This window comes from Eupeodes corollae, chromosome 3 (assembly GCF_945859685.1).
Source record: "Eupeodes corollae chromosome 3, idEupCoro1.1, whole genome shotgun sequence".
NCBI lineage: Eukaryota > Metazoa > Arthropoda > Insecta > Diptera > Syrphidae > Eupeodes > Eupeodes corollae.
Genome location: NC_079149.1, coordinates 137,084,971 through 137,097,602, shown reverse-complemented (window position 1 = coordinate 137,097,602; position 12,632 = coordinate 137,084,971). Strand labels below are relative to the sequence as shown.

The 12,632-nt window shown below is 42.3% G+C and overlaps 1 protein-coding gene across 1 annotated transcript; it reads left to right on the top strand.

The window, feature by feature from the left end:
- The first annotated feature begins 296 nt into the window (after positions 1–296).
- Positions 297–12,154, top strand: LOC129952913 (multiple epidermal growth factor-like domains protein 8). The gene is made up of 7 exons (XM_056065885.1): positions 297–1,103; positions 1,169–1,402; positions 2,656–2,838; positions 2,906–3,248; positions 3,319–3,532; positions 3,595–9,761; positions 9,831–12,154. The coding sequence occupies exons 1-7, from the start codon at positions 684–686 to the stop codon at positions 10,877–10,879; spliced, it is 8,610 nt and encodes a 2,869-aa protein (XP_055921860.1). The 5' UTR covers positions 297–683; the 3' UTR covers positions 10,880–12,154.
- Positions 12,155–12,632: the final 478 nt, after the last annotated feature.

Genomic DNA, 12,632 nt, shown 5'->3' with positions numbered 1-12,632 from the left:
AAGCAAAGGAAGTTATATTAACCCGATAATACAGTTATTAAGCGGACTTCACTTAAACCCAGTAAATTGTTTAATTTCTTTATAATTTGTCAAGAAAATTTGTTTTGATTTCTTTTTATACTTTTAACAAAAAATAGTACCTTACTTAAAAAAGTTTCAAATTTGCAAACAAAACACAAGCTATTGTGCAAAATTCTCTTGTCGGTAATACAGTCAAAATAAGACCAATGTAGCCTACGGCCTAAGATGAGAACAGTATTTAGTAGACGTCAAACTGATTTGATTTGTGCAAAAGAAGTAAACCCTACACACAACACATCTCGCCCATTGATAAGCCCAGTGAAACAAACAAAAATAAACAATAAATAAATTAAATAAACGAACTCTCCTTGTTATCATGTCGATGCTAATAACCCCCTCGAGTTTTCCAAAATAAATTCCATTCGGTTTCTTATGATTTCGAGCTTCAATCGACCCAAATCAAAACACTCATTCTTCATATTCTATCGTGAGTTGTGAGGTGAACCCAAAAGCCCAAAGCCAATTGTCCATTAGTTAGAATAGAACGTTAATAAAAAATAAAGAAAAACAACAGAAACAACAAAATGTGCATAAATTAAAAGTTGTACCTCTTAAAGTTTCACAAAGTCGTTTGGTAAATTTAATTACACCATAAACTAGTGATGTGGATATTCGGATATCTTCCAGTAGCTAAACAAAATACTCTCCTACCCTGGGTGATCCATGTTTGCGCCCATATATGCATTTTGAGGCAGCATTTTGTGTCGGGCGAGAGAATAGCCCTACTGCCGTCCCCCACCCACTTCCAGCCATGTGATCGCAGTAGGAAAGTTTTTACCGAGCCCTATGGTGAGATTTCCGATGGACCCGCCGGATTCAATTATACACAAGACTCGCACTGTGAATGGCTTATCAAGGCCAGAAATGCGAGTCAATTTATCACACTCACGTTCCATAGCATGGGAACAGAATGCTCGTATGACTATATTTATGTTTACGATGGTGACACATTCAATGCTACGCTACTGGGCAGTTTTAGTGGACGGACGGAGCCTCAACGTCTTGTTGCTAGTTCTGGAAATGTATTTTTTTTGCTCATGAATTTGGTTAATGGTCAGGTGGTTACCTATGTTGTTTTTACTTCTAGATGCTGATTCTGTTGTATAGTGACACAAATTACGTGTTAGACGGCTTCCGGGCATCGTACTACATATCAAACTGTTTAAACAACTGCCACAACCACGGCAAGTGCGTAGGCCATCAGTGTGTTTGTCATGGAGAATGGGTTGGACCCGATTGCAAGGATGAAGCGTGTCCGGATAAATGTGGAGAATTATTTGGGCGAGGGAAGTGTATTAATGGAATGTGCAAATGCGAACAGGTAATGTCTCTTCGCTACATATTATAAATTAAAATTTCATCTATCCACAGAGTGGTTCCTGAGCAGGGTTTAGGTTTAAGGATTTTTGGAGATTTTTAGAAATATGACAATAAAACCAAGCCATCTGGGAGCTTTCACCATAATCGGACTTAAATGGCCGAGAAGAAAATACTCTTGACTTGTTTCTTACTTCTTATTCTGATAAATGCTCACTCAGTGTATTGACGCCTCTACACATCTTACAAAAGTGTTATATCTGCTTATTTCTAGTGTCAAACAAATCCAGTTAGAGAAAGAGCTTATAGTAGATTTTTTTTTAGGATATTTTACTGGTCACTACACTTACATAAGTTTCATTCGGGAATTGAACTTTTTATCTTGAACAAGGTTTAAAGTATCAGACCCAAAGCTAAGTCATGGTTCGATTTGAGCTGGAAAGAGATGACCCAAAGGCAGCTAGAATAATGACCCAAAGGCCGCTAGAATTTTTGGTCATTTGTAAAAATGAGGAATTGACAAATCCTTCAAGAGTAATTCTTGTCATGAAAAAGTGCTTTCTCAAATTAGCCGTTCGGATTCGGCCTAAAATTGTAGGTCCCTTTTATTCCTGACAACAGTACTCGCACACAGGAATGGTTGAGAGTCGTAAGTCACTAGGCCCTAGTTCACAACGGACTGTTGCGCCACCCCATTTGATTTTGATTTGACTTGTTAACAACAACTTGCCTGATAGTGGCACAGCTTCCGAGTCCTTGAGCACATTAGTGTTCTTATGACACCAATCTTTTTTCATACTTTTAATGTGGCGATAGTCCTAAAATATATAAAATTCATTAATCCACTTGTCCAGATTGCATACCCACTGTTTTTCTCAAGATGTTTTCTTCAGCGCAAGCTAAACCCCTGGATAAGCTGTTCAATCATCTTTTCAATTCTTTTGGGATCGTTTCGAGTACTGGAAAGACAGCATTTGTTCAAAAGTCAAAAAAGTCGTATGTTCTTCTCTCCAAATTATCGACCGATGCACTTACATCCTTCAATTCCAAGGTTACAAAAACTCTGATTAGTTAATTAGCTTAAGAAATATCTTGAAAAACTTAAGCTTAAGAAATCTCTTTAAAAATGGGACTTGGTTAAGAAAGTTACCCCTACCTGCCTATTGTCACTTGGCGTTATTCATATAAATGAATAGATTTTCTAAACGAGGGGGAGAGTTAGAAGTTAGTTATACATTTTTTTTTAATTCTTTTTAGGGATATACCGGCAAGCTATGTGACTTGTATGTCAATCCAAATGGCAGCAATTGGAGATGGTTAGCAGCAGATTCCGATGGAATGACACCAAGAGCAGCACACACTTCGGTGTATGTAGAAGAACAGGATTCTTTGTATGTTTTTGGTGGATACGATCTAAATCACGTGTTGGATTCACTTCAAGTAAACACACCCATAATTCTTGGATCACCTGATGATTCATTCAATCTTATTTTATTCTATTTTAAAGATTTATCGTTTCAATACAAGTCAATGGGAAGATGAATGGGGAATTCCCCTACACAATCGACATCACTTCTATCAACCACAAAAGATAGATCGCACTTTACTTCAGGCAGTTCTCTCGAATCACAATGAAGACGAAGCTAAATTATGGGGTCTAAATAGTAATGTATCATTTTTTACAAATGTTCTACATACTTTGGCCAAGAGCAACTTGAATCAGCGAAGAACTCGATCGTACACAAATGAAACCGAACAGAATTTATCTAGTTTCTTTGAAGATATTTTGGAAAATGTCACCGATAATAAGCCATTGGCTCGTTATGGTCATGCGGCAGATAATGTGCCAGGTTAGGAGAAGACTTTCCATATTGTAATTTACAAGTTCCCAATTAATTGTTTGATTTTATTTGAATTTAGATGGATTTGTTATTTTTGGAGGAAAGCTTGAAAATGGTAGTTTTTGTAATGACTTGTGGTTCTACAACACAACTGAAAGTGGAGGAAAGTGGCGTTTGATGGCTAAGAATTCAATCATTACACCTCCTGCCGTTGCTAGACACTCAATCAATCGAGCTGAGGAATTTCTTTATCTCTTTGGAGGGACACTGGAAACAGGAGATTTTTCTTCAAGGTTTGTTTCTCTCATAGTTTCCACTTAACAAATTTTGTTAATTTCTCTTCAAACTCTCAAAGAATTTTTCGAATAAAAGTACCAACGCCTGATGCTGATGAAAACGATGAGCAATGGGTTGAGATAAATCCTCGCGGTGGCAAGACACTGGACGTCCGCTTGGCAGCTCACTCAACTGTGTTCTATCAGCATTCGAACTCGTTAATTGTGTTTGGTGGAATCATGACAAGTTTAGCGAGATTTTCCAAACTTTCCGATCGCATTTACTCCTTCCAATTGGATAAATTCCACTGGACTGAAATTCTTTATCCGAAAACTGCTCTGCGAGATACAAATATCCCACGGGAACGTGCATTTCACACTGCCACCATATCTGGGAATCATATGATAGTATTTGGAGGCTACACTCATCGCCACAACAAGGAAGAGATTTGCTATGACAACCAAATGTATTGGTACCATCTGAGCTGCCACATTTGGATAAATCAAGAAGTCTCGAACGATAAGCGTCCGTATCCGAAGAAGCAAGGTGTCTTTGCACATGCCGCTTCACTCAGACTAAACAATTCACTACTGATTGTTGGCGGCTACCATGGAAATGTCAATGCTGATCTTTTTGCATACGAGTTGCCGCAGGTGCTGCGGGTTCAAAATGACATATACAATCCTGAAAAGTCCTGCCGTCTGCATATTTCTCACACAGCATGCCTCTCAGATCCGGAGTGTGGCTGGTGTTCGGCAGATAGCAGCTGTTATGGGCGAACTATTGGAGCCAACTGCACAACTAATCTCCAAATTACCCGATGTCCTGGGATTTGTCCATCACTTGGTGACTGCCATTCCTGTTTGGTCCATGGAACCCAGTGGTCCTCTTCGAAAAGCTATTTCAGTGTAGCCAGCAAATTGGGATTGAATGAGTGTACTTGGTGCGTCCAGAACGCCAGGTGTCACCATCGAGATGACAACTACGGTGTTTGTGGAGAAGACACACCATCTCATACACCCGGTTGGTGGGGCGACAAGGGCACCGAAATTTTAAGACCGGAACAATGCACCCATCTCGATCGTCGTCCGGGATTGACCTACATAAAATATCACTACCCTGTGAACCTGACAATGCCTGATTATGTGTCGATTGTGAATGCGACAATGGTGGACTTCGCCTCGCCCACTCCCACAACTCAGATGGAACACCAATTCAGTGGCGAAATGTTGGCGCGACTCACTGGATTCGTTAGACCGCCGAAGAACTGGGACCAAACAGAGTTCCAAATATGCACCAGTTACTCGTCTTCGGTGCTGAGAGCAGGCCTTGGAACGACTTTGAGCGGATTGGAAGATATATCGAATCAAACTACAACGCAATCATTCTGCAAGAGCGTGAAGACGCTGAGCATGGACCTACCATTTCTGATTGACTTCCAGGCAAGGAGAAAAATCGGCGCTGGAAGTGTGTATAACACTTATCAAAAAAGTCAAATGGAGCTGCAGCATTCCAGCCATGGAAATCTTAAGGCATTCACCTTCGAATACCTGGAACCTTATTTCTTTGGCGAGTGTGACAAATACACAAATTGCCTTGAATGTCTGACAGACGCGGCTTGCGGGTGGTGTGACCTCAATACCAAGTGTTTCTCACGAGCCATCAACGAAACGAAGGAATGTGTTGTGTCGGATGAGAAGTCGACTTCGTGGAGATACCTGATCACTCAACCAGGACAATGCAACAATTGTTCCAATTATATTTCCTGCGAGGAATGTATTGACACAAAACTATGCGAGTGGTGGGCTGAAGATGCGCGGTGCTCCCGGCTGGGTAAATCACCCACCGGCATCCAGGAGATCTCTCAGTGTCCGATGCCGTGTCGTCTGCGAAGTTCCTGCTCGGAGTGTCTTAACGATCGTGGACGCTGCGTTTGGTGTGAGGCGAATTCGCAGTGCTTCAGTTTCGCCGTCTACACAAGTGAATATCAATTTGGAATGTGCCGAGAATGGATGGATCAATCGATTGCCCCGATATCTGCGGCCTTCGAGACTCCCTCGCCGCTCGCGTCGAATTCAATTGGGAAACCCAAGCCACAGCAGTGCAAGTCATGTTCCCAGCACACCAATTGTTCGGGCTGCTTGAAAACCTTGAACTGTGGATGGTGTTTCGATAGAGATAACCCCATAGAGGGCGTCTGCATGCAAGGAGATTTCAGTAGGCCGTTCGGGAATTGTTCTATCATGTTGAACACGACCAATCACGATGAAGCCGAGTGGGCATATTCTCAATGTCCGGATGTTGACGAATGTGGACTTGGTCTTCATGATTGCCACAAGGAAGCAAAGTGCACCAACACCCATGGGTCGTATAGCTGCCACTGCCGGCGCGGTTACATCGGAGATGGTCGACTTTCATGTATTCGGACTTGTTACGAGTCCTGCTCTCATGGGCATTGCTCAGGTTCCCCGGATTATGTGTGCAAATGTGACCTTGGCTGGACTGGAGACGACTGTTCCGTGAATTGCGGCTGTAATAACCATTCGACTTGTAATGAGCGTGTGGGGAAGTGTGATCAGTGCCAGGCGTGGACCGAGGGAGAACGCTGTGAACGTTGCCGCCCTGGAAGCTATGGCAATGCCACCTCCCTCGAAGGTTGCCATCCGTGCGAATGCAATGGGCACGGGAATCAGGATCGAGGGATCTGTAATGCTCAAAACGGCGAGTGCTTCTGCAAGGACAACACTGACGGATTCAAGTGCGACGTATGCAACAAGAACTACTACGGAGATCCCCGTGACGGAGGACAGTGCTATTTTCAATGTGAAAGCCGTGGAAGACTCAAATCGGCAGGAAAACATGGCATCGGGTCGTATCAGTCCGATAAAAGCCCGTGGGGTGGCGCAGAGGTGCGGGAATGCTTGTGGCTTGTGTCACCAGAACCATCGGTCGCCGAATCCGACACAATCATTCAAATGGAGTTTGAGTGGTCAAGTTTGGTGATGAATTGTGACGAAAACGCCGTCTACATCTACGATAGTCTGCCAGATCTCACCGGAACTAGCCAACAACGCCAGTTGGTAGGCATTGTGTGCAATCCTTACACCTCTCAGCGCATAATAGAAGCCCATTCGGGACACTTGACCGTCCACTATAAACAGGGCGGGGAGAACTTTGGTTTCAATGCCATTTACAACGTCAAGAACTGCGGAGCTCGCACCTGTCTCGATCCGCACATATGCGACGACAAGGGAAAGTGCATATGTCCCCCGGGGTTCGTTGGCTCGAAGTGTGAGCTGCGCATCTGCCCAAACAATTGCAACTCTGAGACGGGAAAAGGATTCTGCGACACCCACTATGGTCGATGTCTTTGCAGTCCAAACTATGGAGGGCCAGACTGTGGAGTGGCAATTAAAAGTAACCTCCTCCAAGTCACCGAACTCTTTAATACGCTTTTCCTGAGTGACTCCTTGGAGCATTTAAAGAAAACAATTCCTCGTTTTGGACATTCTCTAAACGCAGATAAACGTGGGTCGTTGTGGATGTTTGGGGGTTATTCGCTTTCAAACGGACCGCTCAACGACATCCGGCAGTTCGATACGAAAAACAACACATGGGTTCAAGTGGCAGTGGAATCGACGCCAGACGCAAAGATGCCATTGGGTCGGTACTTCCATGCGGCTGAGATTTATTTGGCCAAACAATCAATTTACATCTATGGAGGTTTGTCCCGGACGGAGAAGAATAAGTCGGCCCGGGGACAAGTTCTCGATGACTTCTGGCAGTTTTCCATTCAAAACCAGCGATGGGACGAAATTGAATTCTTTACGAATGAACGCCCACCGCCATTGGCGGGGCACACCTTGACATTCATTAAGAAACACGATAGAGAATCGTTGCTTTTGGTTGGCGGCATTTCCTCAGACAAAGTTGTCAACCAGCTGGAGTTGTGGGAGTTCAATTTGGATGCCACTCGCTGGGAGCGATTGCTGGCTCTCGGAGTGCAAATGCCCGTTTTATATGGACACAGTGCAGTGTATCACGCAACTTCGAATACCGTCTATGTTTTTGGAGGCTATGCATCGGGAGAGATTCAAAACAAGCTTTACGCTTTGAATCTGCAGAAGATCACTTGGATAGAGTTGCCAGTATTTAAGGAGCTCAACAGGCCAGAGTACAATCTTCCCCGAGGCAGATACTTCCATTCCGCTGTCACAACTGAAAATTACATGATAGTATATGGCGGGCGGACGAAGCCGTACAATGCCAGTGATGTCCTGATTGCGTATATCTACGATTGCAATCAGTGGGTCCGCTTGACGGAGGACGTTGAAATCCTCGGCAAGTTGCCGCAATACACATTCGCCGAAGGAGTGACCATAGATCAGGAGAACAAGGCAATATACGTGGTGGGTGGATGGGATGGCAGTACACAAGGTCAGGTGATAAAAGTTGGTCTTCCCGATGATATATGCCAATTCTGGAGCACAGGGAAGTACATGTGTCGACATTACATGGGCTGCAGCTTTTGCAGTGTGGTGTCCGAAGAGGAGACGTCTACTTTTTGTTTCTCCGAAGGAAACTCCGAAGTTTGTGAGTCGGCCAATGGAACACTGATTTCGAATATTGGCGCTCTGTGTGATGATGTTTGGATGTCTCGGAGGAACTGTTTGACTTTCAACACTTGCTCATCCTGCCTAGCGTCGTGGCCTACTCATTCCGAGTTGAATCCCGTGTGTCAGTGGTGCGATGATTGTGGAATCGAAGGACGCTGTGTACCAGCTGGGGGTGACTGCGACAGACACATGGCTTGGTGCCCCAAAGAGACAAGTGTTGGGTCACTCAATCTCTGCCCTCAGCCACAATGCCATACTCTTAACTGTGAGACCTGCCTCCTTAACGATAACTGCGAGTGGGCCCTGAATGATGTCGGGATCACAGAGTGCATAACAAAGGACCTTGTTGAAAAGAACCAATACAAAGTGATAGGAACTTGTCCGCCAGCGTGCAGCAACTTCAACAACTGCAGCACATGTCTGACGGCCGAGCGGGAGAATCCAAAGAATTGCCGATGGTCAGCTATGCTCAATGCGTGTATATCGCCCGGAACTCAGCCACTCTTCTGCGCCGGTGGAGTTTGTGGGTTGGTCTTAAGCTCGAACGATATTGAGCACTGCCCAGAGCCCTGCGATGTCTATACTCAGTGTGCGACTTGCTTGAAACACGCTCATTGCGGCTGGTGTTCGAGGGATGGCGAAAACGGAGAAGGTGTCTGCACAGAGGGTTCCCTGGAGGTTTCGTTGGGAAATCAGTCAGCCCTGACGTGTGAACTTGTCTACCCGACAGCCAGCAATAGCTCCTTGATGAATCTCTCAAGCACTCTCACATGGAACTATGTGCAGTGTCCAGCGGAAAATGAGTGCAGCAATGGACATCACAATTGCGATGCTGTGTCGGAGGAGTGTACCGACTCCCACTTTGGCTATCAGTGTATATGCGCCGAAGGTTATCGTCAGGAAAACGGTTCCTGCGTGCCAGTCTGTTCTCAGGGTTGTGTAAGGGGGAAGTGCATCCAGCCGAATAAATGTGAGTGTTTCTTTGGCTATGTCGGAGCCAATTGCAGCATTCAATGTCAATGCAACGGCCACTCCAATTGCGAGGGTCCCGACAAGCTTGACTCGTGTATCAAATGTCACAACAACACTATGGGAGCCCAGTGCGAAAAGTGTCAGCCTCTTTTTGTGGGAAATCCCAAAGAGGGCAAGAATTGTGTGCCATGTTTGGAATACTGCAACGGCCACACTGATGTCTGTGTCAATGCTGAATTTTACCCGGTTTACTTAAACATGACCCGAGCCGATTTGGAGAATATATTGCCTCAAGGCCCCGAAGCCAATGCCACCTGCTTACGATGTAGTAACTTCACTGATGGCAGCCGCTGTGACACTTGCATCACTGGATTCTTCCGTGGAACAGAAGATTTGCACAAGGAATGCCGCCCCTGTCAATGTCACGGCCATGGAAATATTTGTGACCCGGTCACCGGAGAGAAGTGCAACTGTGCGAATAACACGGAAAGTGATGCAACTTGCACCGCTGGGGGAGGGAAAAACTCAGCTCAGATGTGTTGGATGGTCCAATGCTCGAAATGCCGCGATTCTTATGCTGGAAATCCCATCGATGGACATCAATGCTACAAGCAAATAACAGTTGAATCAAGGATGTGTTTTGATGCTAAACCAATTGGTAAGTTTTTTTTTGACAAAAAATTAAATATAAAATGAAATAATAATTGATTTTTCTTAAATTTTGCAGAAGAATGCAAAGCAAAACCTTTGCCTTTGAAACCCGGCCAAACTGTGTTCTTTGTGATTCAGCCCCGTTTTATGAACGTCGACATTCGGATACTCATCGACGTAACTCAAGGAGAGCTGGATGTTTTCATGTCTCCCCAAGACGATTCGTTTATTGTTGAGAATAACGAAACTTCCGGACATCACTCGGTGTTCCTGGACAATCGCTATCGGTGGGTGTCCAGATCACACCTCTCATACCCACTCAACATCGCCCAACCGAATAATGTCACCATTAAAACAATGATGAGTGAACACAAAACATTCTGGACACCTCACATACACGACTGTAAGTCTCTTGGCGGAACTGGCTTCTACGTCAAGGACAAGCACGCACGAGAATTGAGCACCCACGTTACCCTGCACCAATGCAACACACTTCTACGTCTGTTTGGATTGAAGAACCGCCTTGTTCTCACCCTGCCCCAGAACTCGCACAATTTGAGTGCAACGCGTTTCTTCATAGCCCTGCGAGCCAGCCCCGGGTCGGATCAGAGCTATGGCTCCATTGTGTTCCGACAGGATCAACTACATATCGATCTATTTGTATTCTTTTCGGTTTTCTTTTCTTGTTTCTTCCTCTTCCTGGCCATATGTGTGGTCGCCTGGAAGGCTAAACAAGCTGCCGATCTGCGACGAGCTCGTCGACGTCACATTGTCGAAATGCTTCACATGGCCAAGCGGCCATTTGCCTGCGTTTTCCTTACCATGTGTCACGACACTGAAAGTCCCATGCCCTTCACTCGACGCGGTCGAATAAAAGTCCTATCATCGTCGTCGTCGCAACAGTCCGCAAGTCCCCTGATAAGATTGGTGGCCATAGAACCCACCGTAGACAATTATGCTGCAGTGGGAACTGTGTTCGTCAGTTTGCCAGGCAATCAAAAGGCACCTAATACTCTAGCTCTTGGATCATCTATGATCCTCTTTCCCCGACAATATCCCCTCAACGCAAGAAATGCGCAAAGAAATCGACGTTCCAGCTCTCAGCAGCAACTGCCCGTTAATTGAGGAGCGCCCTTAAATTAATCGACTGATCATTTTTATACATAGAAGATATCTTCTATCTTAGTTCTTATTTTATACTCTTCTAAAAAAAAAAAAACAAAATGGAAACAAAACGGAAATGAAGTTGAGGTAGAGGTGGAAAGAATCTCATCTTTAGGAACTTTTTTGAAACATGTTTACAAACAAAAGTGTTCCATCAAACTATCCACAACATAACAATAAGTAAAATAGTAAAGTAATTATTAGCAATGAATGTTGAGTGTTAAAAAACAAACTACCATAAAAAGTAAACCCTTTAATGTGATGAAAAATGAAATGATATGAAAACCATTTAACCTTTTAGGTGTTAATATAGTCAATGTATAGACAAATTGTGTATTTTATTGGTAGGAGAATAATTGGCTAGGCTAAGGCGATGGGCTGGCTAGGCGCAAAAGAATCACACATAAATGTATTGTTTTATATTTTAAACTAAGGTCAAAGTATTCTCTTAGTTCCTGTACCTGTGTCAATATGTTGAAACAAATTATTAAATTATAAACTTTTTCGATTATATCTACTTACATATATTATATCCCCATTAGACACCCCCCCTCCCCCTTAAGAAAAATCGATGAGCTCGAATATGTTTTTTTTGTATGTATTATAAATAATATTTCTTTTATTTACAATTATCCATAATGTCGTATTATTTTATATATTTTTTGGTTATGGTTATTGTGAAATTATTTTTGTAAGATATTGTTTTTTTATTATTATAGTCAATTAAAACAAAAATTATAAATATACATAATTAATATATAATTTAAGTCAAATGCAAAACGTTGAACTGCACGAAGCTATATAAAATGCAATATGAATGAATGTGAATTGTATTTTTATTGTTAGAAAGAAAAAAACAAAACAAAAAACAAACCGTTGTATTTTTTCGTTTGTTTAATTATTTTAATTAAATGTTTTTATTTTATTTGTTCTTGTCCTCAAAAATTGAATCTGATCTGTAATATGCTCATTTAGGAAAATCCATTTAAAGTGGAGATCTCAAAAAAAAAAGGAGAAAAGAATTTGTATTTTGTGTGTTTTAATTTTTTTATATTTTTTCAATATAAGTAAATAAGATGTTTTCCTAAGTCAAAATCTATTTTCTTTTTTAATTTTGAAACTAATTTTTTATTTGTGTAATATATAAATAAATCAAAAAATTATATATATATATATATCCTACCCATAAGGTTGAAAAGAAATTAAGGTATAAAGAATAATGTGAATATAAACGTGTGTGTTGATTTTATTTATTGGGTTTGTTTAAAGCTTTACATTTCAGATTATCTAGAGCAAAATTCATCCATCATTCTTGCAGATGAAGAACTAAAAAGTACAAAGGATGTAGTACCCGTGGCGTGATGGTTAGTCCAAATGCTGAGAATCACATGATGATATTTTCACTATATTTTTAATCACGTCCATGATAGTTTTCCGGTGTTCGTAAAAGTTTCTAAAAACCAAGTTATTAATTCTTGTGTTAAAATAACGTGTCATTAAGTAAGCTGACAAAGAAATGCCGAATTTCAAAATTGTTCAATTTGATCGTAACAACGCCTTAGTGGAACAACACCAAACTTCAATTAAGAAATAAAGCTAAATGAAATAAAAACAGATATTTGGCTTTATTTCACTGTACAAAGAGAATTATAACCCTTTAATCATTCCTCATGATGTAAGATCAACTGCTAAAGAATGGCGTATAAAGAGTTAT